A 24781-nucleotide genomic window follows, 5' to 3' on the forward strand; every position below is an offset into this window, starting at 1 on the left:
ATATCCTTCTTTGCCGTGGGCTTGCATCTCTAGGCCTGATGGGACTGCAAAGACAATGCAGTGTTAGTGGCCGGCGCTCTTTTGTCTCTTCACTACTTACCACCTTGGACGGCCTCCTTACCTTGTTTGCTGGTGGTGGTCTGCTAGGGCAGTGGGCTCCATGAAAAGGATGCAGGGACAGCAGCAGGTGTCTGAAAAAAGCAAAGGAGATGTTAGAATAAGGAGAGGGAGATAGGAGCAAAAGGGTCTGGAAGGAATGAAGCCCCCAAGTACCTGGAGAGCTTTTCCCGAAGTTTTCATGCAGAGCAGCAGCCTAGAAGGAGAAAAGACAAATTTTCCCTTATTTAAAACCGGCGCCGTAGTCGCCGCGCTGATGACGCGGCCGCGCATGCGCAGTAGCGTCCCGCGCCGACCACCGCCATCTTGGATGAGGGCGAAGGGAACCGCCGACGCCATCAGCCTGCTGCGCGCATGCGCAGAGCGACCAGGAGACGGCGGCGAGAGGGACAGCAAAGCCCAGCAAAGCCCGGTAAGCTACTGGGCAAAAACTAGCAGAGGATAAGAAAAAATATTAATGGGAATAGAGCCCAAACATCAACTTCTGGAGGGAGCAAGTAGAGGAGCAAAAGGTAGCCAAAAAAGAGGAGCCATGCCAATATTAAGCTTATTTAAAGCTTGTAAGAAAGCCAGGATAAACTGCCAGGATGAGACCTTGAACAAACCCCTGAGACCACCAGAGCGGGGTTCCCACCATATAGCTCTATTAGAGACTGTACAGGAGGGACTTCCAAACAGGAGAGGCTGAACCTGCTGTGGCGATTGCGGTAAGAGGCAAATCTTCTTGCGTCCAGTCATGTCAGGTGAGGATAAAAAAGAGAATGGTGCGGGGTGTTCCCTCTTCAAATTTATAGGTAACCAATCCTGTCAGGTTGTGGGGGCGGAGTCACAACCCAGTGTGTGCTGCCATGAATGCGTCAGGAAAAAGTGCTCCTCATTAGTCTCATCATTTTTCATCCTTTGGCAAAAAGAAAAAACTGACAATGAAAAAAATGAAATAAAAAAATGAAGATCAGAAAATAAAATAAACAAAACTACCCAAAATGCAAAAAAACCCTTCTAAATAAAAAGTTAAGTTAGGTGGCAAATTTTCAAAGCATGGACTATGACATTTACGAAGCACTACAATGTAAAGTTTTAAACAAAAAGAAAAAAACTGAGAGTAAAAAAAATGAAATGAAAAAATGTAAGAACAGAAAATTTATGAAGCTAAATTACCCAAAATGCAAAAAACCCCTTCCAAATGAAAAAAAATAAAGTACATTTTGCATAAGTACCTCAATAAGTGACATAAAGGGGCAGATTTATAAAGCATGGGATGTGACATTTACCAAGCATCGACATTTAAAGCTCTTAATAAAAAGAAAAAAAAATTAGAGTAAAGAAACGTTAGAACAGAAAATAAAATACACTAAACTACCCAAAATGCAAAAATCACCTTCTAAATTAAAAAATAAATAAAACAAGTACATTTTGCCTAATGCCGCGTACACACGATCGGTCAAACCGATGAGAACGGTCTGATGGAGCGTTTTCATCGGACCAAACCGATCGTGTGTGGGCCCCATCGGTTATTTATCCATAGGTTTAAAAAAAGCAATCTTGTTTTAAATTTAACCGATGGATACCTAACCGATAGGAAAAAAAACGATCGTCAGTAGGCACGACCATCGGTTAAAAATCCACGCATGCTCAGAATCAAGTCGACGCATGCTTGGAAGCATTGAACTTAGTTTTATTCAGCACGTCGTGTGTTTGACGTCACCGCGTTCTGACCCGATCGTTTTTTGGAACGATGGTGTGTACACACATCAGATCATCGGGCCACTTCAGCGGTGAACAGATGGAAATGGCCCGTCGGACCATTCTAATCGGTTTGGAACGACCGTGTGTACGCGGCCTCAGTCTTCTATGTGATATTTCTATGTCATCTATGTATCTATGAAAAGTTTGGGGTTGTGTATACCTTTAGCACTTTAAGAATAATTTCTCACACTGCTCATAATTGTGGGGTTAACACATGAAACAAAAACTAAAGATTGAATTCCTCAATGCCACAATAAATGAATCCACAAGAAACCAGTTATTATCGGCCTTGTTTGTTGATGAAAATTAATGATATGCTCTGGGGTGGATGAGAATTGCTCCCAAGCTAAAATGATATATTATAAATATATTCTGGATTTCCATGAACAGATCTCTAACATCAGACGGGTGTGAATACAGGAGAGGTGAGGAAATGGCACAGAAAATGGTAACCAGACATAGTCCATTTATTGTTCAGTTTGGCAAAAAAATGTCCATTATGATTCACCAGTTTCAGCTCCCACTATAACTTTCAAAATGTTATTAAAGGGCAATTACAGTGAATTTTTAGGAAGCATATATTTTCTTTTATAACTGAAGCATTTACCTGAAAGTAATTTTCGATATGTATTTTTTTATTTATTTTTTTATTTTACATATTAGTACATTGAAATCATATTTGTGAAATTGAGTAAGACTCAGACTTGATTGGGCTTGGTAGATGTGGCATGGTGTGGTTGATGGTTGGGAGGGCACTTCTCAGAGGAATGTGTATGTTTGTTTAGGTCTATTTTTTTTTTATTTCTTCCTTTTTCTGTCTTGTTTTTGTTTTTGTGCAGATGCCTATTAGGAACACTCGACAACACAAAGAAATTATTATGGAAGATTAGGCAAAAATAATTATTATTTTGGATTGTGATATTCCTATTTGCTTGTTAGTCTCTTTATTTCCTTTTCCTCGTCTAGCTGTCACTAATTATAGAGGAAGACTTCAAGCTATGTACTAGGAATAATCTAATCTTAGAATAGATATATGTGATTAAGCTATTTATGTGCTTTGAGTGGAACTTGTGTAAATATAAAAATACCCAATAAAATCTGATTAAACTAAATACATGTTAATAGATTAGGACGACTTATTAAAGGAGCTGAGCATGTTCACATTCAAAAAAAAATTAAAATATTCAATTAACTTATCCAATCATGTGAAAAGCAAATCCCTTTTCCCATTTCACTAAAATGTCATCATTTGGGCCAAATACAACAACAAGTTAATTGGGAAAATGAAATTAGGTAGCTTTGTGATGTGTTTTTTTTGTAATACAAACGCTTTTATTGAAAGATTGATAGCAAAACAAAATAATGACGTTTACATACTTTGTCGGGTAACATTCAAGAGAAAAATGGGTACAATGCTTATACTGTACTATCGTCTTATTTCTGGGAGGTAATGCAACAAGCTTTGTGATGTTTTTAAAGATCCACTGGGTTTTTAAATGGATGCTGAGGGTTATGGATGCTACTTCAAAGTATCCTGGACTGTGCTTGTGCCAAAAAGTGCTCCTCATTAGTCTTATAATTTTTCATCCTTTGACAAAAAGAAAAAACTGACAAAAAATGAAGATCAGAAAATAAAATAAACAAAACTACCCAAAATGCAAAAAAAAACATTCTAAATAAAAAGTTAAGTTAGGTGGTAAATTTATAAAGCATGGACTATGATATTTACCAAGCACTGCAATGTAAAGTTTTAAACAAAAAGAAAAAAACTGAGAGTAAAAAAAAATGAAATGAAAAAATGTAAGAACAGAAAATTAAATAAGCTAAATCACCAAAAAAAAGGCAAAAAAAACCATTCCAAATAAAAATAAATAAATAAATAAAGTACATTTTGCATAAGTACCTCAATAAGTGACATAAATGGCCAGATTTATTAAGCATGGAATGTGACATTTACCAAGCATTTAAAGCTCTTAACAAAAAGAAAAAAAAAACTAAGAGTAAAGAACAGAAAATAAAATACACTAAACTACCCAAAATGCAAAAAAACTCCTTCTAAATAATAATAATAAAAAAAAAGTAAATTTTGCCTAAGAAGCTCAATGAGTGAAATTAAGGGGTAAATTTATAAAGCATGGCGTGCAACATTTACCAAGTATTAAAATGTAAAACATATACACCAGGAGGATACACCAGCAATGAATATTTGGTGAATGTCACATTTGCTGCTTTATAAATATAATATATATATAATTGTTTCAAATTGCACTGAAGTCACTAAACTTCAAATGTTTCTTCAAAAAAAAAAAAAGCTGTAGTAATGGCAATATACAGAAAGAAAACCTTTAGGGCTGTTTCACACAGGTGGCCAGGAAGCAATTAAAAACAGGTGGCTGAGCAGAGGTCTTAGCACCTCCAGGGCCGTCCACCTAAATTCTAACGATATAGCCGAACAGGGCAGTAAACATGCCATGGCCACGATGCTTTACTTTGCACCCATAGTAATTTTACATTGGCCTACAGAGTTTGATAGTCAATGAGATCAATGGGAAGTCAATGGGAGCTCACTGCAACCAGGAGTCAAAAAGCTTGGTTCGTGGTCTGGTGCAATTTTGTTTTTTATTTGTTTTTATTCAATTTTTTAAAACACAGATATATTTTACATTTCATTGCCAGTAAGCATACAAAATACATTTTCACATTTAAAATAGATTCAACATTTCATATACATAAATAACAAAAACAACTACACATAAAACAACAATGGTGCAATTTTTTAATACAAAATAATTGAGAATTAAAAAGACAGACATTCAGGAGGTGCCAGAATTACCTCCTAAATCAGTGGTTCTCAACCTGGGGGTCGAATTATGATTTGCCAGGGGTCACCGAATCCTGGGCTGGTCCTGAAGCTCTCCCAGCCTTTTTGCAGCCACCCAGCTGGGCTGTTCCTAGAGCCCGCAGCCGTCCACTCAGCCTCTTCGCAGGCGCCAATTCAATTTACGACATGGTTGGGGGGCAAAGACTAGAGGACAGCTGACTGGTGAGGAATGTGAAGTGGGAGGGGCTGGAAGAGAACCTATCTCCTGATTTCGGCATAAGTGTCACAACTACGAGACACCACAAAGTTGAAAACACAGTGAAGCTGGAGACACAGTGAGTAACACTACCTGTGATTATAGTTGCCATTTAAAGGACTCAGGTAGCGCTAAATGTCTGTGTGTCAGGGGCACAAATTACTTGCCTTGGGTGCTAACAACCCATGCTACAGAATTTTTTTTACTGTTAGGGGTCCCCACAACTTGGGAAATTTTATCAAGGGGTCTGAAATCCACTGTCCTAAATGAGTGTCTGCCATTGCAATACCACCCAACTGAAAAGACATCTAGCTCAGCTTTCCAGAAAATGTTAGGCACTGCCACTGGTATGAAAGAGCCGTTACTGAAAGAAATAACATGGCTAACATTTTTCTCCTTCTCTTCTGAAAATGATAGTTTTCTGGTTACCATGAGGATCCAATGTCTTTAATACTTCCTGGCATGGAACATATACTGTATGCGGGGGCGGACTGACCATTCAGGCTCTCGGGCACTGCCCGAGGGACCCATGCCACTAGGGGGCCTCATCAGGGTTGCCAGCCTCAGTAAAACCTGGGACAGTATGTAAAAAACTGTGTTTTAAAAAAAAAAAAAGATTATAGCTGCCCGCCTCTCCAGTACCTTTTCAGTGTGTGTATGCGTATTCTGTGTGTATGTATTCTGTGTGTGTATACTGTGTGTATATTGTGTGTCTGTGTGTGTATACTGTGTATGTATACTGGATGTGTGTGTATACTGTGTGGCCCCATAATCTATTGCCTGGGGGCCCCATAATCTCCTATTGCCCAGGGGGCCCATAATCTCCTATTGCCCGGGCTCCCCATGAGTTGTCAGTCCGCCCCTGACTGTATGTAGAATAAAGCTCTTTCTAACTTTGCTTGCTGCATGCTTGTCCTTGGTTGCTGACCAAAAAGATAATGAAGCTAGAGTCAACAAGATGATTCTTTTTTTTTTGTAGAAGGAGTTCAGCTATAACAATCTACATATTTCTTTCAGCATAAGATTCCTTTAAAAAAATCCATGCTCATATTATCCAAAATGTAGGTCCATTTCTTATCTAGTAAGAGCTCAATGACTATGGAAAACAACACACAGGTGACAGTGTTTGTATTTTCTGGGCTAACCAATAGTGATAAATTAATCCCGTTCCTCTTCGCTTTTTTTTTGATGGTGTACCTTGTGACCATAATCGGAAACATTGGCATAATTATTCTTGTCTTTGTTGCCTCCAACCTTCACACTCCAATGTATTACTTCTTGAGTAGCCTCTCAGCAGTTGACCTTATCTACTCTACATCTATCACTCCTAAATTGTTGTCTGACCTTTCAACCCTCAGGAAGACCATATCGTTTAATGGTTGTGCCATGCAATTTTTGTTTTTTGCTGGCCTAGCAGGAACTGAGGTTATCCTGCTCTCCAGTATGTCGTATGACCGCTACACTGCTATCTGCCACCCTCTTCACTATGTTTCCATCATGACCAAAAGCAAATGTTTATATCTTGTCGGTTTCTCCTTTTTCATGGGCTTCCTCCAGTCAGTTGTACAGACCAGCTGTTTATTCAATCTCCATTACTGTGGTTCGAATATTATAGACCATTTCTACTGTGACGTCCCCCCCATACTCCGGTTGTCTTGCTCCAAAACACTTCTTTGCAACATGTTAACTATTGTCATTGTTGGTTGTTATTGTTTTTATTCACTGTCAACAATCCTGGTCTCTTATGTTTTTATCTTTACCACCATATTACGTATAAAATCTTCTGAGGGACGAAAGAAAGCGTTCAGCACTTGCTCTTCTCATTTCATGTGCGCCTGCGTCTTCTTTGTTTCAGTTTTTATTACTTATTTGAACTCACCTTCCAGTGCCTGGGACAATAAAAACAAAGTGGCCTCTGTCTTTTATTCAGTAATGACCCAAATGTTGAACCCTCTAATCTACAGCTTGAGGAACAAAGAGGTGAAAAAGGCCATCATGCAAGCAAAGCTTAATATTTTACATGTTTTCCCACTTTATCCAAAACTCAAAAAATAATGCCTTTTGTTGTACTTTAATTGGCCATTTGGCCCTTTTCTGTCATCAGTCTTCTATTTGAACTTTCTATGTCATCTATGTATCTATGAAAAGTTTAGGGGTGGGCATACCTTTAGCACTTTAATAATAATTTCTTACACTGCTCATAATTGTGCGGTTAACAACACATGAAACACAAACTAAAGGTTGAAGTCCTCAATACCACAATAAATAAATCCACAAGAAACCAGTTATTAGCAGCCTTGTTAGTTGATGAAAATTAATTATATGCTCTGGGATGGATGAGAATTGATCCCATGCTAAAATGATATATTAAAAAAATATTCTGGAATCCCATGAACAGATCTCTAACATCAGATGGGTGTGAATACAGGAGAGGTGAGTAAATGGCACAGGAAATGGTAACCTTTTATTGTTCAGTTTGGCAACAAAATGTCCGTAGTGATTCACGACAGTTTCAGCTCCCACCCTATTTTCGAAAACTTTATTAACCACTTGCTTACTGGGCACATATACCCCCTTCCTGCCCAGGCGAAATTTTAGCTTTCGGCACTGTCATGCTTTGAATGACAATTGCACGGTCGTGCGACGTGGCTCCCAAACAAAAGTGACGTCCTTTTTTCCCCACAAATAGAGCTTTCTTTTAGTGGTATTTGATCATCTCTGCAGTTTTTATTTGTTGCGCTATAAACAAAAATAGAGCGACGATTTTGAAAAAAAAACACAATAGGCCAGATTCATGTACCTGCGCTGCGGCGTAACGTAACTCATTTAAGTTACACCGCCACACAACTTTTCAGCGCAAGTGCCTGATTCACCAAGCACTTGCGTTTAAACTTACGGCAGTGTAACGTAAAGCCGTCCGCCTGCTCCGTGTGAAAATTTTCCACCGTGCTTTGAGCGAAATTACGGCGTCTCGACGTGTTTTTTGAACGACGACGTGCATTACGTCCTTTCGTATTCCCGGACGTCTTACGCAAAAAAAAAAAAAAATTTAATTCGAAGCGGGAACGACGGCCATACTTTAACATGGATGGTCTAATTTTACACCATCTAAATAGGACTCGTAACTTTACGACGGGAAAAGCCGACTAGCGACGACGTAAGAGAATGCGACGAACGCGCGTACCTTCGTGGATCGCCGGAAACAGCTAATTTGCATACCCGACGCAGGAAAACGACGCAAACTCCACCCAGCGGCCGCCGGATAATTACACCTACGATCCGAAGGCGTACGAAGCCGTACGCCTGTCGGATCTATGCAAAAAGCCGTCGTATCTTGGTTTGAGGATTCCAAATCAAGATACGACGCGGCAAATTTGAAAATACGCCGGCGTATCAGTAGATACGCCGGCGTATTTCTGCTGTGAATCTGGCCCATAATTTTTTACTTTTTGCTATAATAAATATCCCATTTAAAGAAAAAATATTTTTTTCTCAGTTTAGTCCGATACGTATTCTTCTACATATTTTTGGTAAAAAAAAATCGCAATAAGCGTATAGTGATTGGTTTGCACAAACATTATAGCGCCTACAAAATAGGGGATAGTTTTATGGCATTTTTTTTTTAACCAGTAATGGGGGCGATCAGCGATTTTTGTCAGGACTGCGATATCACGGCGGACACATCGGACACTTTTGACACATTTTTGGGACCATTGACATTTATACAGCGAACGATGCTATAAATATGCACTGATTACTGTATAAATGTGACTGGCAAGGAAGGGGTTAACACAAGGGGGCAATCAAGGGGTTAAAAATGGTTCCCTGCTAGGTGATTCTTACTGTGGGGGGAGGGGACTGACTGGGGGAGGTGACCGATGGTTGTCCCTATGTATAAGGGACACACCATCTGTCTCCTCTCTCCCTAACAGGATGTGGATCTCTGTGACTGCCGTTCACGTGTGCCTGGCAGACATCGCGGCCACCAGGCACGCGCATAGGCACCTGAGTGACGCGGTAGGCATGCGCCTGTGCCACCGGCGGTGCGCGCCACCCCAGCGGTGGGAGGCCAGGGGGGAACCCCAAATCATTTTTTTTTATTTGACGCAGGGTTTCCCTTAATTTCCATACCAGACCTGAAGGGCCTGGTAATTGAATTTGGGGGGACCCCCACACATTATGATTTTTTTTATGAGTGACTTTTCTCTGTATTGCCGGGAGCCGACAATTCATTATAGCCACGAGTGGTTTTAAATGACTTTTTTCCTTTAGAATTTACATTTTGTGCAGGGACAGTTCTAAGCACAGGAAACATGTGCTGCTTCACAGGCATACTATACACACCCCCCTAGGTACGAATTTTAAAGGAATATTTAAATTTTATTGTTTCACTTTAAGCATTATTAAAATCACTGCTCACGAAAAAACGTCCGTTTTTAAAACTTTTTTTGCATTGATACATGTCCCCTGGGGCAGGACCCAGGTCCCCATACACTTTTTAGGACAACAACTTGCATATTAGCCTTTAAAATTAGCACTTTAGATTTCAAACGTTCGAGTCCCATAGACTTTAACAGGGTTCTAAAGTTCACACAAACCTTTGGTCTGTTCGCAGGTTCTGGTGCGAACCGAACGAGGTGGTGTTCGGCTCATTCCTAGTAGGCATTGCCACTGGAGTGAAAGAAATAACATGGCTAAGATTGTTCTCCTTCTCTTCTGAAAATTATAGTTGTCTGGTTATCATGAGGATCCAATGTTTTCAATGCTTCCTGGCATGAAACATATACTGTATGTTGAACAAAAGCTCTTTCTAGCTTTTATGTTTTTCCGTTGTTGCTGACCTAAACGTTAATGAAGATAGAGTCAACAAGATGATTTTTTTTTTTCCGAAGGAGATCAGCTGTAACAGTCTTCACATTTCTCTCGGCATAAGATTCCTAAAAACGTAGGTCAATTTCTTATCTAGAAAGAGCTCAATGCTTATGGAAAACCATACACAGGGGACAGGATTTGTATTTTCTGGACTAATCAATAATGATAAATGAATTAATCTCCCCTTTGCTTTTTTTTGATGGTGTACCTTGTGACCATACTCGGAAACATTGGCATAATTATTCTTGTCCTTGTTGCCTTCAACCTTCACACTCCAATGTATTGATTCTTGAGTTGCCTCTCAGCAGTTGCCCTTTTCTACTCTATAGCTATCACTCCAAAAATGTTGTCTGACCTTACATCCCTCAGGAAGACTATATCGTTTAATGGTTGTGCCGTCCAATTTTAATTTTTTTGCTGGCCTAGCAGGAACTGAGGTTTTCCTACTCTCCAGTATGTCGTCTGACCGCTACGCTGCTATTTGCCTCCCTCTTCACTATGCTTCCATCATGACCAAAAGCAAATGTTTCTCTCTTGTCGGTCTCTCATTCTCTAACGGCTTCTTTCAGTTAGTTGTGCTGGCCAGCTGTTTGTTCAGTCTACGGTTCTGTGGTTCCAATCTTATAGACCATTTATCTGTGACGTTTCTCCCATACTTCGGTTGTCTTGCTCCAAAACACTTCTTTGCAACATGTTAACTATTTTCGTTGTTGGTTGTTATTGTTTTTACTCACTGTCAACAATCCTGGTCTCTTATGTTTTTATTTTTACCACCATATTACGTATAAAATCTTCTGAGGGACGAAAGAAAGCGTTCAGCACTTGCTCTGCCCATCTCATGTGTGCCAGCATCTTTTTTGTTTCAGTTTTTATTACATATTTGAACTCACCTTCCAGTGCCTGGTACATTAAAATAGGCTTTAGATAAACTGTTGTTGTTGGGAGCTGCGCTGATAAGCCATTCACCTCTGCAGCTAGGGGTTCGGATCCCGGTCTCAGCTACATGTGAATTGAGTTTGGTGCAGGGCTGGTGCAAGGATTTTTGACACCCTAGGCGAAGCCTCATGTTGGCGCCCCCCCCCCCCTGAACACATGTTCCCCTCTGCACCCCCCACCTTTCTTCCCCTTAAACCCCCCCCCACACACACACACACACAGTTCCTATATGTACCCCCTGCACATCTGTTCCTTCCCCCACCCAATCAGTTCCTCTCTGTAACCCCCCTAACACACACACACATCTGTCCCCCACACACACACACACATCTGTCCCCCCCCACACACACACACACATCTGTCCCCCCCCCACACACACATCTGTCCCCACACACACACACACACATCTGTCCCCCCCCCACACACATCTTTCCCCCCCACACACATCTGTCCCCCCCCTACACACACACACACATCTGTCCCCCCACACACACATCTGTCCCCCCCACACACACATCTATCCCCCCACACACACACACACATCTGTCCCCCCCCACACACACACACATCTGTCCCCCCCCACATCTGCCCCCCCCCCCACACACACATCTGTCCCCCCCCCCACACACACACACATCTGTCCCCCCCCCCCCACACACACACACATCTGTTCCCCCCCACACACACACACACAAACCAGTTTCCCCTCTGTACACAGTGCACTGTAACCATGACAGCAGAGTAAATTTTTTTATTTCTTGTGACTTACTGACTGACTGAGCGTCCTCCTACCTGTGCGTCCACTAAGGCTTTTCTGAAGGAGAACTGCGCTGCTGCTCGTCCCTCCTCTTCTCACAGGTCACAACACATCCCCAAGCGACCTGGAGGAGGGTGGAGGCGGGGGATCGGACATCGCGGCGGCAAGCCAGGACTTGCATGTAGGGCTTCAGCCTTCAGCCACCATCTCACCCACCGTTTCTACTTTCTACCATCATGCAGCACTTCCGGCCACTGCCAGCTGCTGTCCATGCTCTCTCCCCTCATCTCACTACCGCTGCTACGGGCTGGCAAGTGCAATAGAGTGGTGAAGGTGATGTGAGTGTCTCCACAGGCGCAACCGCCCAATAGCCTAGCGGCTGGCGCCAATTAGGCATGGTTTTTAAAAACGCCGGTCCGGGAGTTATTTTAATGGTCCGAATCCCCAGCGAGTGGCTGGGAATCAGGATTTTGCCGCCTCCCCTTCCCTGGCGCTCTAGGCAGCCGCCTGACTTGCCTATGCCTAGCGCCGGCCCTGGTTTGGTGGTCTCAGCCCGGCTCCCAGTGGGTGTGCTATGCGAGGTAAGCCTTGCGCTTAGTACGGCCACCCCCCTCCCACAAAAAAACACCACACTTACACGCACTCGAAATTGGGTTAACATGCACGCACTTTGACCACGCGGTCTCTAAAAAAGAGGCGAAGGACTAACGGGGCTGGTTGAGCGGGCTAGATCCTCTCACTCCCTTATAGGGAGTCCCTCTGCCCCGTTGGGCTTCAAAGCGGAGCAGGTAGGACGGGCTGTGTGGGAGGACCCCCTCACACACCCACCATTGCCACCCGGGGCATGGAGAAAGGTGGCAGATTGCCTCTGGGGGAGGCCTGCCTACTCCCAACTCCTGCAGTCCGGCTCCTCTCTCGAGTACACGCACAAAATACACTTAAAAAAAATAAATAAAGATAAACTGTTGTTATTGATTGTTGTTTTTTCTTTCATATTTATGTAGCACCCCCTTGCATTTCTTTTACAATCATTGATTTTTATTTGCTTTTCTTAATTCAATAATTGACAGGTGCAGTTAACATTGTTACAAAGTAAGATAATATAAAAAACGACAAACTTGTACCATAAGAAGGGAGTATACAATTGCATTTAGCCCAAGAAAAACTACCTTCCTCCTAGTGTTCCCCCCGTGTCTATTCCCTTGTGTCTCCCTCCCCCCCCTCCCTACCCCAATCCTAAGGAGCGTGCCACCCTCGTTGTTTCCTTGCCTAGGAAATGGGCGGGTCAGACCAATAACCTCACTGCCACCATGAATCATTAACGGGGAAGGTCTGGCTAAGGAGCATTCTAAGCAGGCCCCCCCTAGGGGTCTCCCCATTGGAAACGGCTGGGCAGTTGGATTGTATTTATCCCTTGTTGCCAGGGGAGGTGTTGAGTCTCAATGGGCCGGGGCAGCTCCGCCGCTGGGTCCCCCTATGAGGGATCTCCTACAACCCTCATCCAGGGTCCCCAGAGTCTTGCAAATTTCCCATAGTTCCTTTGTCTGGTAAAGGTCACTCTCTCTCTGGAAATGGTTAGGTTAATGGTCGCTACCCAGTTTTCTACGGACGGGGGGGCATGTGCTTGCCATTTTTGAGCTATTATCTTGCGTGCCTGAAATAGGCATCTTAATATTGCTTCCAGGTTGCCAGGTGGAACTTGATTGTCCTCCATGCATCCTAGCAGGCAGGTAAGCGCCACTGGGTCGAGGGAAGACCCAAAAACCCTGTTAATCCTCTCGGTTATCTCCACCCAATAACTGTAGAGCTTTGGGCACCTCCAAACCATATGTAGGAAATCACCTTTACCTCCACATCTTGGGCATTCATTGTTTTGCCTCCACCCTAGTTTGAACATTTTTTGGGGGGTATGATATACCCTGTGCAATAGGAACAAGTGGGACAGTCTCTGCGCTGGAGCTATCGAGACCAAAGCTCCTCGATGCAGGATCTTGTCCCACTGTTCAGGGGTTACTATCCCTTGCATTTCTAAAGGCTAGAGTTTTTTTGTTAGGGGGGGTAAATTCAGTGTGACTCGAGGAGGCTGGCATCTCTGAGACCTCCTCCTACATCCCCCTACTTTTGGAAACTAGCAGAAGATTTCAGAAGAATGGGAGTCGAGGGGGAGGACGAAAAAAACAGGAGTATTCATGAGGGCCCTGACCAATCCCCAACAGATGGATTGGCAGACCCCTCCCACCAGGGACTCTTAAGGAAAAAAGGGGACTGTCATTTAACCTGTTTATTTTTCTGTCAGCAGAAAACAAACATATATGTGTGCACCTTGCTATTTGTTCTTTCTGTCAGTAGGATCACAACCCCCTGCTGACAGGACCTATGTACAGTTAGTCAGTTATTAGTAGTAGGGTTTTGTATATTGTGTTTTCCTGTTTTGCAGGTGTCATTGTGGGCGGCTGCTCACCCGGCTATTAATGGACAATATGTTCTTGCTGAGGGCAGAGGGCTTCCCTTGAGGGGGAGGTCCTCTGACCTTTTCTGTATATGCAGGGAATGCAGGGACATGTAGCCAGGATGTATATAGGATGTGGTGTATATATTAAAAGAAAACCAACTTGTGTATTTTTTTACTACTATTTATTTGTAACATAGCCTTGTCCCAGTTTGTTCTCTCTTCCCCTTCCAAAACTGTATATTTTTGGGGATGTCCTAGCTCCTTGCAGCCATTTTTTAAAATTTTCCCAGCCATGGGGACAGGCTTGACATCGGGGGGGGGGGGGGTTGAGTGTAGCACTCCCTAGCGTTGCTCGAGTGCTAGTGTTAGTTTTTGTGTCAGTGTACGTAAATTCGGGATTGGCTGGCAGCCAAGCCTGTGTGTTTTTCTGGGTCAGAGTTAAAGGAGTTGTAAAGGATTTTTTTCTTTTTGCCTAAAATTAATGTCTGCAAGGTAGACAGAATAGTGTAATTATTCTGTTAAAAAGCGAGTAAATACCTATTAAATTCCTTCATCTATATCACCTCTGGCATTCTAGTTTCTGTTCTCTCATTCACTTCCTGGTTTGCATCGTTCGTTCATGTAAGAACTACATTTCCCAGTATGAATTGCGGCTCACCCAGTAATTCTAACACGTAGAGAGCATCCTGCCGCACAGATGTAGTTCCCAGGAGGGGGTGAGCACGTTACTGACCACCGCAGTAAACCCTCCCGTCACGGTGGTCAGTAAAATCAGACAAGCAGGAAGTGAACAGAACAGAGAAGAAATAGAGCAACTTCTGAGCAAAAATGAACAATGAGGAAGTGAAAAGAGGAATGTCTGCAGGTAAAGGATGCTTATTATGAAAACAATTTATTTCCTTTACAACCCCTTTAAGTTGCTCAGATAGGCTGCTATGACTCATAGGCAAAGGGAGCTATAAGCAGTGCTCTATGAGTAAGATTTGCCTTACTCATTCTCATAGAGCGCTACTTGCAGTTCCTTTTGTTTGTTCTACATTATTCCAGTGTTGTGTCCGCTGCACTGAGTTTAATCATTTTCAACCATGAATTGTTTACTTCACAGACACATCCAATTTTATATGACCCTACAGCCCCTTGCAGCGCTTTAGGATATTTTTTGTTTCTCTCTTTGACTCATAGGCAGCATCTCTGACACCTCCCTTTACTTTTGGAAACTAGAAGAAGATTCCATAAGAATGGAAGTGGAGGAGGAGCTGCCTGGAGTATTCATGAGGGCCCTGACCAATCTCCAACAGATGGGTTGGCAGGGGGAAGGCCCCCTCAAATACTCAGGGTCAGCCCAGCTGGGGCAGTGGAATTCGGGTGGAAGATGAAGAGGGAATGATAGGCTGTTTGAGGCCTTTGAAAATAACCCCATAGTCTTAGGGGGGAGGGGTGAACTCAGGCCTGGACTTAGGCGCAGAAGCGACCCCTCTTCAAAACATACAGGGGGATCCTGACCATGAGGCATGAAGGAGAGGACAGCAGAACACTGCCAGGCAAATATCCAGGGAGGAAGACACCCAGGAGGGCTGGTGAGTGTTACAGTCAGAGGACTGAGAGGGACTAAAGGGACTGGGTGAAAGCAGTCTGGGATGAATGCAGTGTCCGTCTTGGAGGACTGTGGAGTTTTAGCCAGGAAGGCTAGTGAAAGGGGAAAGTGCATCCAGGTGGACTGGCAGTGCCTTAAGAGGTATTACAGGCATACCCCACTTTTAAGTACACAATGGGGTTTATTTACTAAAGCTGGAAAGCGCAAAATCAGGCTCACTTCTGCACAGAAACCAATGCCTTCAAAAGGCACTTGCTCTGGATCTAACTGAGTCTATGTTGGAGGTAGAAGAGGACGTGTATATATTGTATGTATATAGTTTGTGTCCCTGAAGAATTATTTTTGTGCTGATCAAGTGGACATCCCATAATACCCTACCTCCTATCCAAGTTCAACTTAGCTAATAAAATACTAAAACAAATCTGCAAGAACTGATTCCTGACTCCAGCGTGTGTGGAAAATTGATGTGCCTGGCTGTACAGGGTGGGAGATAGCCATATTCACCAGCAGCTCCTATGGGGGTAGGGCTCCATTACCTTCTTGCCGACCAGCCGCCGCAGTTATACGGTGGCAGGTCGGCTCCCCTGCGCGAGAGCCCGTAGCTATACGTCGGCTCTCGCGCAGGCCACTAGGGGCACGTGCGCGCTGCTGGAGGGGCATGTGCACGCTGCCGGGCACACGCGATCGCCTTCACTGCCAGTGGCATTTTTATAGTAATCCAATGCATTTTTATAGCACTGATCGCTATAAAAATGCCAATGGTCCCAAAAATGTGTCAAAAGTGTGCGAAGTGTCCGCCATAATGTCGCAGTACCGAAAAAAATATGTAGAAGAATACGTATCGGCCTAAACTGAGGATTTTTTTTTTATATATGTATATATATTTTTGGGGGATATTTATTATAGCAAAAAGTAAAAAATATAATTCAAAATTGTGGCTCTATTTTTGTTTATAGCGCAAAAACTAAAAACCGCAGAGGTGATCAAATACCACCAAAAGAAATCTCTATTTGTGGGGGGAAAAAAGGCGCCAATTTTGTTTGGGGGCCACGTCGCACGACCGCGCAATTGTCAGTTAAAGCGATGCAGTGCTGAATCGCAAAAAGTGCTCTGGTCTTTGACCAGCAATATGGTCCGGGGTTAAGTGGTTAAATAACAAATTTCAGTGACAATTACAAGCTGCAAAGAAGGAATGAGGATAAGATTGCCATTGTTTTATTTTGCTCTTTTTTGTTTTTTTAGTTTGTTAAGTTTTGGAAGAGCGATATTGATCTATAGCTATGCGATCCGTTAATCTCTTCTCTTGCACCGGCCAATTCACTCTTTTCTACCTAATATAAACGTAACCTCTTGTCTCCATACACACCTCACATGCTTCACAATCCACCAAAGACCCTTTTTTGTCAAAATTTGCCAGCATCAGGATTCCAAATGCTGCATACACATGATCGTAAATTCCGTCGAGAAAACCGTGGATTTTTTTCTGACGGAATGTTGGCCCAAACATGTGTTGCATACACCCAGTCACACAAATCTTGACGGAAATTCCGACCATCAAGAACACGGTGACGGACAAGACGTATGACGAGCCAAGATCAATGAAGTTCAATAGGCAGTTCGGCTCTTCTGCCTGATTCTGAGCATGCATGGGTTTTTGCACGTTGGAATTGCATACAGACAAGCGGATTTTCCGATAGGAATTTAATAAAGAACCTGCTCTCAATCTTTTATTGGCGGAAATTCCGACAGAAAAAATCCGATGGAGCATACACATGGTCGGGGTTGGAATTTCTGACCAAAAGCTCACATCGGACTTTTTTTGTCTGAATTTCTGATCGTGTGTACACGGCAAAAGACAAACTGTACTATATATCACTAGAGATGACTGAACTTCTGAAACGCTTTATCATTTAGCATTCTGCTGAACTTTTTATAAAAGCAGCAAACTTTGGAACTCAAAATTTCTAAACCAGAAATCCTATTAACCACTTGCTTACTGGGCACATATACCCCCCTTCCTGCCCAGACGAAATTTCAGCTTTCAGCACTGTGTCGCTTTAAATTAAAATTGCGCGGTCGTGCGACGTGCCTCCCAAACAAAATTGACATCCTTTTTTTCCCCACAAATAGAGCTTTCTTTTGATCACCTCTGCGTTTTTTTTTTTTTGCGCTATAAACAAAAAAAGAGCGACAATTTTGAAAAAAAAACACAATATTTTAAATTTTTTGCTATAATAAATATCCAACTTTTTTTAAAAAAAACTATTTTTTTTCTCAGTTTAGGCCGATATGTATTCTACATATTTTTTGGTAAAAAAATAAAAATAATAAAAAAATCGCAATAAGTGATTGGTTTGCGCAAAAGTTATAGGCCCAGATTCTCAAAGGGATTACGACGGCGCAACGCCATGTACGCCGTCGTAAGTCCTAATCTGGGCCGTCGTATCTATGCGACTGATTCTTAGAATCAGTTACGCATAGATAACCATTAGATCCGACAGGCGTAAGGCTCTTACGCTGTCGGATCTTAAGTGCAATTTTTGTTTTCGCCGCTAGGTGTCGCCTCCGCCGTTTTCCCCGTCGTGTATGCAAATTAGCAAAATACGCAAATTCCCAAACGTACGCGCGGTCGATGCAGTGAAGTTACGATGTTTACGTTAGATTTGCAACGCGCAAAGTTGCCCCTGCTATATGAGGGGCAACCAATGTTAAGTATGGCCGTCGTTCCCGCGTCGAAATTTAAAAATTTACGTTGTTTGCGTAAGTCGTCCGTGAATGGGGCTGGACGTCATTTACGTTCACGTCAAAACCAATGACGTCCTTGCGACGTCATTTAGCGCAATGCACGTCGGGAAATTTTAGGGACGGCGCATGCGCAGTACGTTCGGCGGGGGAACGCGCCTAATTTAAATGATCCATGCCCCCTACCCGGCTCATTTGAATTAGGCGGGCTTGCGCCGGGGGATTTACTCTACGCCGCCGCAACTTTACAGGCAAGTTCTTTGTGAATAAAGCACTTGCCTGTAAAACTTGCGGCGGCGTAACGTAAATGACATACGTTACGCCGCCGCAGTTTTACGCCCAGATACGATAATCTGGGCCATAGTGGCTACAGAACAGGGGATAGAATTCTGACATTTTTTTTATTATTTTATTTTTTACTAGTAATACGGCGATCTGCGAATTTTGTCAGTACTGCGATATTATGGCGGACACATCGGACACTTTTGACACATTTCTGGGACCATTCACATTAGGACAGCGAACAGCGCTATAAAAACGCACTGATTACTGTATAAATGTGACTGGCAGGGAAGGGGTTAAATGTGGATCCTGGGAGTGATTCTTACTGTGGGGGGGACTGACTGACTGGGGGAGGTGACCGATGCTGTGTCCCAATGTGTCCCTGACAGGACATGGAGCTCTGCGTTTACACAGAGCTCCACGTCCCTGCTCTAAAACTGCCGATCGCAGGTACCTGGCGGACATCGCGGGCCAACCAGGCACGCTCATCGGCATCGCGGTGACGCACCGGGCGCGCATGCTGCCGCCGTTGTGCACGCGCCCCCAGTGGCCGGAGGACCCGAGGCCGTAAACAGACGGCCTCCCGGATTTATAGAGCCACCTTGAGGCCGTCTTTTTACAGTGGCCCAGGTCTAAAGTAGTTAAAGACAAAGGAAAGCCAGCACAGGATAAAAAATGTGTGCAGAAATGTTATAAACTTGTGCAGGTGGTTTGGTGGTTTGGGAAACTCAGGACGGTCTGGCCTGATGAGTTGATGGGACCAATAAACAGCCTGGGACACTTCTTTTAAAAATTGTACCAGGTTTGTTAAGATAGAAGGGTGGGATCTTGTGGCAATGGCAGTTACATTAAACGAGAAGTATGGGCTTTAAAACAAACAAAAAACATTTATACTCACCTAGGTGGAAGCAGTATCCATCCGATGCTGCATCGGTCCCTCGCCAACTCTGCAGCGAGAACTGAGCAGTCAAACACTGCTGATTGCAAAGTTCTCCACCTCTGCTGTGAGCAAAGAGTCATGGCTGTCAGTCACCTGTTCTTTGCTTTGTCCCTTCAGCACTCACTGGAGCACTGGGCTGTGGAGGAGGCGGGAGGGGCTGGCTCAGGCTCTCGATGGATCACTGAGAGGCTCAGCCAGCTAAAAATCCAGGCATCTGGGTGGATCCTGACTATATGATTGGGATCTTTTCTCAGAACCTGGACCAACTGAGTGATGTCAGCCAACAGCAGACTTTAGCCCACTGTTGGCTGAAAAAAAGTATCAGGAGTGCAGAACTAAGTGCACTCCTGTGACCTACAGAAGAAGTACAGCCAAAAAAGCTTCTGCTCACAGATCCCTTATTGAACAGAGCAGAAAGGGCCCTGAGGGACCAACAGGCTTTTGTCCCTTTCTCCCAGTAGCCTTTTGCAAATCTGAACTGCCAAAAATAACACTAATGCCCCATACACACGAGCGGTTTTCCCTTCGGAAAAAAAATAGATTTTTTTTTTCGACGGAATACTGCTCAAGCCTGCCTTGCATACACACAGCCACACCAATCCTCTCACACGTCTGTTCACCAATTGCCAGATGCCTTGAATATGCCAATGGGGTCTCTGTCTCTCCTATAATGGCTCATAAAAAAGAGGAGTGCCCCTCATGGTGTAGTATGTAAAAAATGTATTGACTATTTAAAAACAAACAGGTATTGCACTCACATTTAGATGTGCCCATATGCCGGCACCAAGCTTCTCCAACCATGTATGCAAAGTAAAAGTCGTTCCTTTCATGTTCCCCCAGCGCCCACCTCACGATTATCGCACGGTTCTGTGGGTATCAGCAGCCTCTACGCGTTTCACAATAAATATTGCATCCTCAGGAAGCTGCTGTACTTCCATTTTACATACTACACCATGAGGGGCACTCCTCTTTTTTATGAGGCATTGTAGGAGAGACAGAGACCCCATTGGCATATTCAAGGCATCTGGCAATTGGTGAACAGACATGTGAGAGGATTGGTTATCCTGGGAATGAACCAAAGGCATTTGATTGATTGTGATCTGGTGAGTGGCCATTTCTAGCGGTGACGGGAATATCACAGAAGTGGTGCCATTATCGCTGTGTTATAAACTCACGGGAGAAGCACTTGTATGAATATTTGACCAGAACACTGGGATTTTAATAAATAGAGGACCAATTTTGCAATCCTCTACATAATTGCCACATATATATGTTTGTTTCATTTGTTTATATTATATTATTTTTATTTTTTCACTTGTTTGCCTTGGATGGGCAGCCACCTTTTATATATTGAATAAGGGCACCAAAGTAATATGTAAACACTATGTCATAACTGCATGGGCAGATCCATGTAAGCTTTATAGTTTCTTGTGTGCTTTTATAAAAAAATTTGAGAAGAATATTGGCACATTTATTTTAAACAGAGGTGATACGTATTAATGATCAATTATCTATCTAGTACCTAGAAATAGGTGGTGAGAGAAAAAAGAGGAGCGCAATCCACTTACTACACATATTTCTTACAGGACCAGGCACCATTCAGGTGTCTTGAGCCATCTTTCTTGATTGCAGCACACCCACTATTATAATTTAATATATTTTCATTTGCGCCAGCAATATCCCCACAGTTTTTAGTCATTTAACCAGCCTAGGTGACTCAGAGGTCATCTCCTAGCTCACAAACTACAATACACATTATCATAAGTATAAACACAGGACACCTTCACACAAAAGCAAGAGACCGCCAGTAACAGACTTTCTGGCTTCTACATTGTAGAGAGGCCAATTTGATCAGCTCTTTGAATTAACATGTATAGTTCAGAATAAAATAAACCAGGAATAATATTTGCATATTTCCAGGGTGATATTGCAGAGAAATATTACTGTCCCATCTGAGGTAATCTAAACCACATTCGCAATGTCCATTAGTAACTGTCCATCTATTTCTTTGTCACCCTGTTCCCCTAATAGACACAACGTAACTTATATATAAGAGGGGCCTGGGGAGCAGCAACAATGGTTTCTCAATCTCTCCATGGGTTTCTGGGTTTCATGGGCCCCCCTACCCAAAGCGGCTCCCATCACAGTCTATACTTAGACAAAAAGGATAAAACAAAAAAGATTTGATGGACAATTTGGTATTTTTTTGTCACTCATCCTCTATGTTTCTATGAAAAGGTCACGGGACCCCCTACCCAAAGCAACTCCCATTACAGTCTATACTTAGACAAAAAGGATAAAACAAAACAGAATTGATGAACAATTTTTTTTGTCACTTATCTTCTATGTTTCTATGAAAAGGTCATGGGCCCCCTACCCAAAGTTACTCCCATCACAGTCTATACTTAGACAAAAAGGATAAAACAAAAAGGATAAAACAAAAAAGATTTGATGGACAATTTGGTCTTTTTTTGTCACTCGTCTTCTATGTTTCTATGAAAGGGTCACAAGCCTCCTACCCAAAGTTACTCCCATCACAGTCTATACTTTGACAAAAAGGATAAAACAAAAAAAAATTGAGGAACATTTTTTTTTGTCACTCATCTTCTATGTTTCTATGAAAAGGTCATGGGCCCCCCAAAGTGACTCCCATCACAGTCTATACTTAGACAAAAAGGATAAAACAAAAACGATTTGATGGACAATTTGGTCTTTTTTTGTCACTCGTCTTCTATGTTTCTATAAAAAGGCCATGGACCCCTACCCAAAGCAACTCCCATCACAGTCTATACTTAGACAAAAAGGATAAAACAAAAAAGATTTGATGGACAATTTGGTCTTTTTTTGTTACTCGTCTTCTATGTTTCTATGAAAGGGTCACGGGCCCCCTACCCAAAGCGACTCCCATCACAGTCTATACTAAGACAAAAAGGATAAAACAAAAAAGATTTGATGGACGATTTGGTCTTTTTTTGTCACTCATCTTCTATGTTTCTATGAAAGGGTCACGGGCCCCCTACCCAAAGCAACTCCCATCACAGTCTATACTTAGACAAAAAGGATAAAACAAAAAAGATTTGATGGACAATTTGGTATTTTTTTGTCACTCATCTTCTATGTTTCTATGAAAGGGTCACGGGCCCCCTACCCAATGCGACTCCCATCACAGTCTATATTTAGACAAAAAGGATAAAACAAAAAAGATTTGATGGACAATTTGGTCTTTTTTTGTCACTCGTCGTCTATGTTTCTATGAAAAGGTCACAGGCCCCTTACCCAAAGCGACTCACATCACAGTCTATACTTAGACAAAAAGGATAAAACAAAAAAGATTTGATGGACGATTTGGTCTGTTTTTGTCACTCGTCTTCTATGTTTCTATAAAAAGGCCATGGACCCCTACCCAAAGCGACTCCCATCACAGTCTATGAAAAGGTCAGGGGGTTCTCTTAGCAAATCTTTAAAATACACTGTAATGATAATTTCATAATACAACACAAAATAAAGAATGTATTCCTTTGTGGCACATTAAATTATTCCTTAAGAAACCAGTTAGTATCAACCTTGTTTCTCAATAGAAATCATTAATTATATGCTCTGGGATGGATGAGAATTGCTCCCAAGCCAAAGTGATATATTATAAAAATATTCTGGATTCCTTTGAACAGATCTCTAACATCAGATGGGTTTCAATACAGGAGAGGTTAGGAAATGACAGGTTTTATTGTTCAGTTCTGAAGAAAAATTTGGAGAATTCCCATCATAATGCATAATTTTTCTTACCCGCTGCATTATTTTCAGAAATGTTATTAATGGGAAAGTGCAGTGTATTTAGTGAGCACATATTTTGTGTTATATCTGAAGTATTTACCTTAAAGCAATTATTTATATGTTTGTTTAGAGATCTCTACATAAAGACCTTCCATACCGTATTTATATTACAAGGTATGGGAACCGGCTTATGTTTCAGAATTGTAGAGGTCTGAAGAGTTTTGGGAGGCAAGAACCTCCAAACCCTGACTATAGAGACTGACTGGGGTTAAGCCATGGGCGAGGGAGGCTTATAAAGTAGCAGGAAGGAAGCAGCAGAGGTTTGTGAGGTAGTGTGGAGTTGATCACAGCTGTGAACAAGAGTGGACTCTCTGGAAAACGTATGCCGCGTACACACGATCAGTCCATCCGATGAGAACGGACCGATGGACTGTTTTCAACGGTTAACCGATCGTGTCAGAACGCAGTGACGTAAAACACAATGACGCGCTGAAAAAAACGAAGTTCAATGCTTTTAAGCATGCGTCGACTTGATTCTGAGCATGCGTAGATTTTTAACCGATGGTTGTGGCTACTAACGTTTTTCCCATCGGTTAAATTTAAAACAAGTTGGCTTTTTTTTAACCGATGGTTAAATAGCCAATGGCGTCCACACACGATCGGTTTTGACCGATGAAAACGGTCCATCAGACCATTCTCAGCGGTTTAACCGATCGCGTGTACGCGGCATGAGACTCTGTTTTTTCTGGACTCCTGTGGCTTGTCTTATACCCAAAAACAAGTGGGAACCCTAAACCCCAGTATGGGACCAAGAGACTGGTGGTGAGCCCTATTGTATGGTTTTCTTTTTACCAGGCATGTGAATTGTTTCCTTTGCTTTTGCCGAAGAGAGCCATATGTGTTTGCCTGTTTTGAACAGACCAATAAATATTATGAAGTGGCTTGCTGGTGATCTTGGGTCCTATAAAGGACTATAGTTCTACTCCTGGAGGGGCCACTGTAGATTAGCAGGTTCGTCTCAAAGCAGATGTGAGGCAGACAGGCACACAGCAAAATTTCAGTCTTTCTGGTTTAATAATCAGTCTAGGGCTGGTCTTTTTCAAATGTTTATTTTTGAATAAAGTTTGGGATTCTCCAAATTTCCTAAGTGCTTGTATTAGGACATCTCATCTTGTCCATTCTTTGTTAATAGTTTTTCTTATGCAGGCTCAAATACATAAAGTGTTACTAAAACCCAGGCCAGAGTTCTGTATACTCGCTCACCCAGTGGAATACAGCACACAGTCACTAAAAACACTGGGCTTAGGTCAGTACTCACAATGCCTCAGGACCACTGTATGCCTCCTTTCAGTATTCTATGCACACTCTTTAGTGAGCTCTCCAGACCAGGTCCCCAGGTGAGGAATCCCTTGATCAGCTCCAGAAGGTATGCCAAGAGAAAGGTACCCCAGATCTGCACAGCTGAATGGCTGCTGGAACCAGGATAGTTGCTGAA

At 42.6% G+C, this 24781-nt stretch overlaps 1 protein-coding gene across 1 annotated transcript in view; it reads left to right on the forward strand.

Moving 5' to 3' along the window:
• LOC120930769 (olfactory receptor 5T2-like) overlaps window positions 1–7104 on the forward strand; it is a 31372-nt gene extending 24268 nt beyond the window's left edge. Inside the window, exon 2 of the mRNA XM_040341941.1 lies at window positions 6006–7104. Within this exon, the coding sequence (XP_040197875.1) occupies window positions 6006–6995 (990 nt within the window). The 3' untranslated portion in view covers window positions 6996–7104. The remainder of the gene's footprint in view (window positions 1–6005) is intronic.
• The last annotated feature ends 17677 nt before the right edge of the window (window positions 7105–24781 follow it).

Source organism: Rana temporaria, chromosome 3 (assembly GCF_905171775.1).
Source record: "Rana temporaria chromosome 3, aRanTem1.1, whole genome shotgun sequence".
Lineage (NCBI taxonomy): Eukaryota > Metazoa > Chordata > Amphibia > Anura > Ranidae > Rana > Rana temporaria.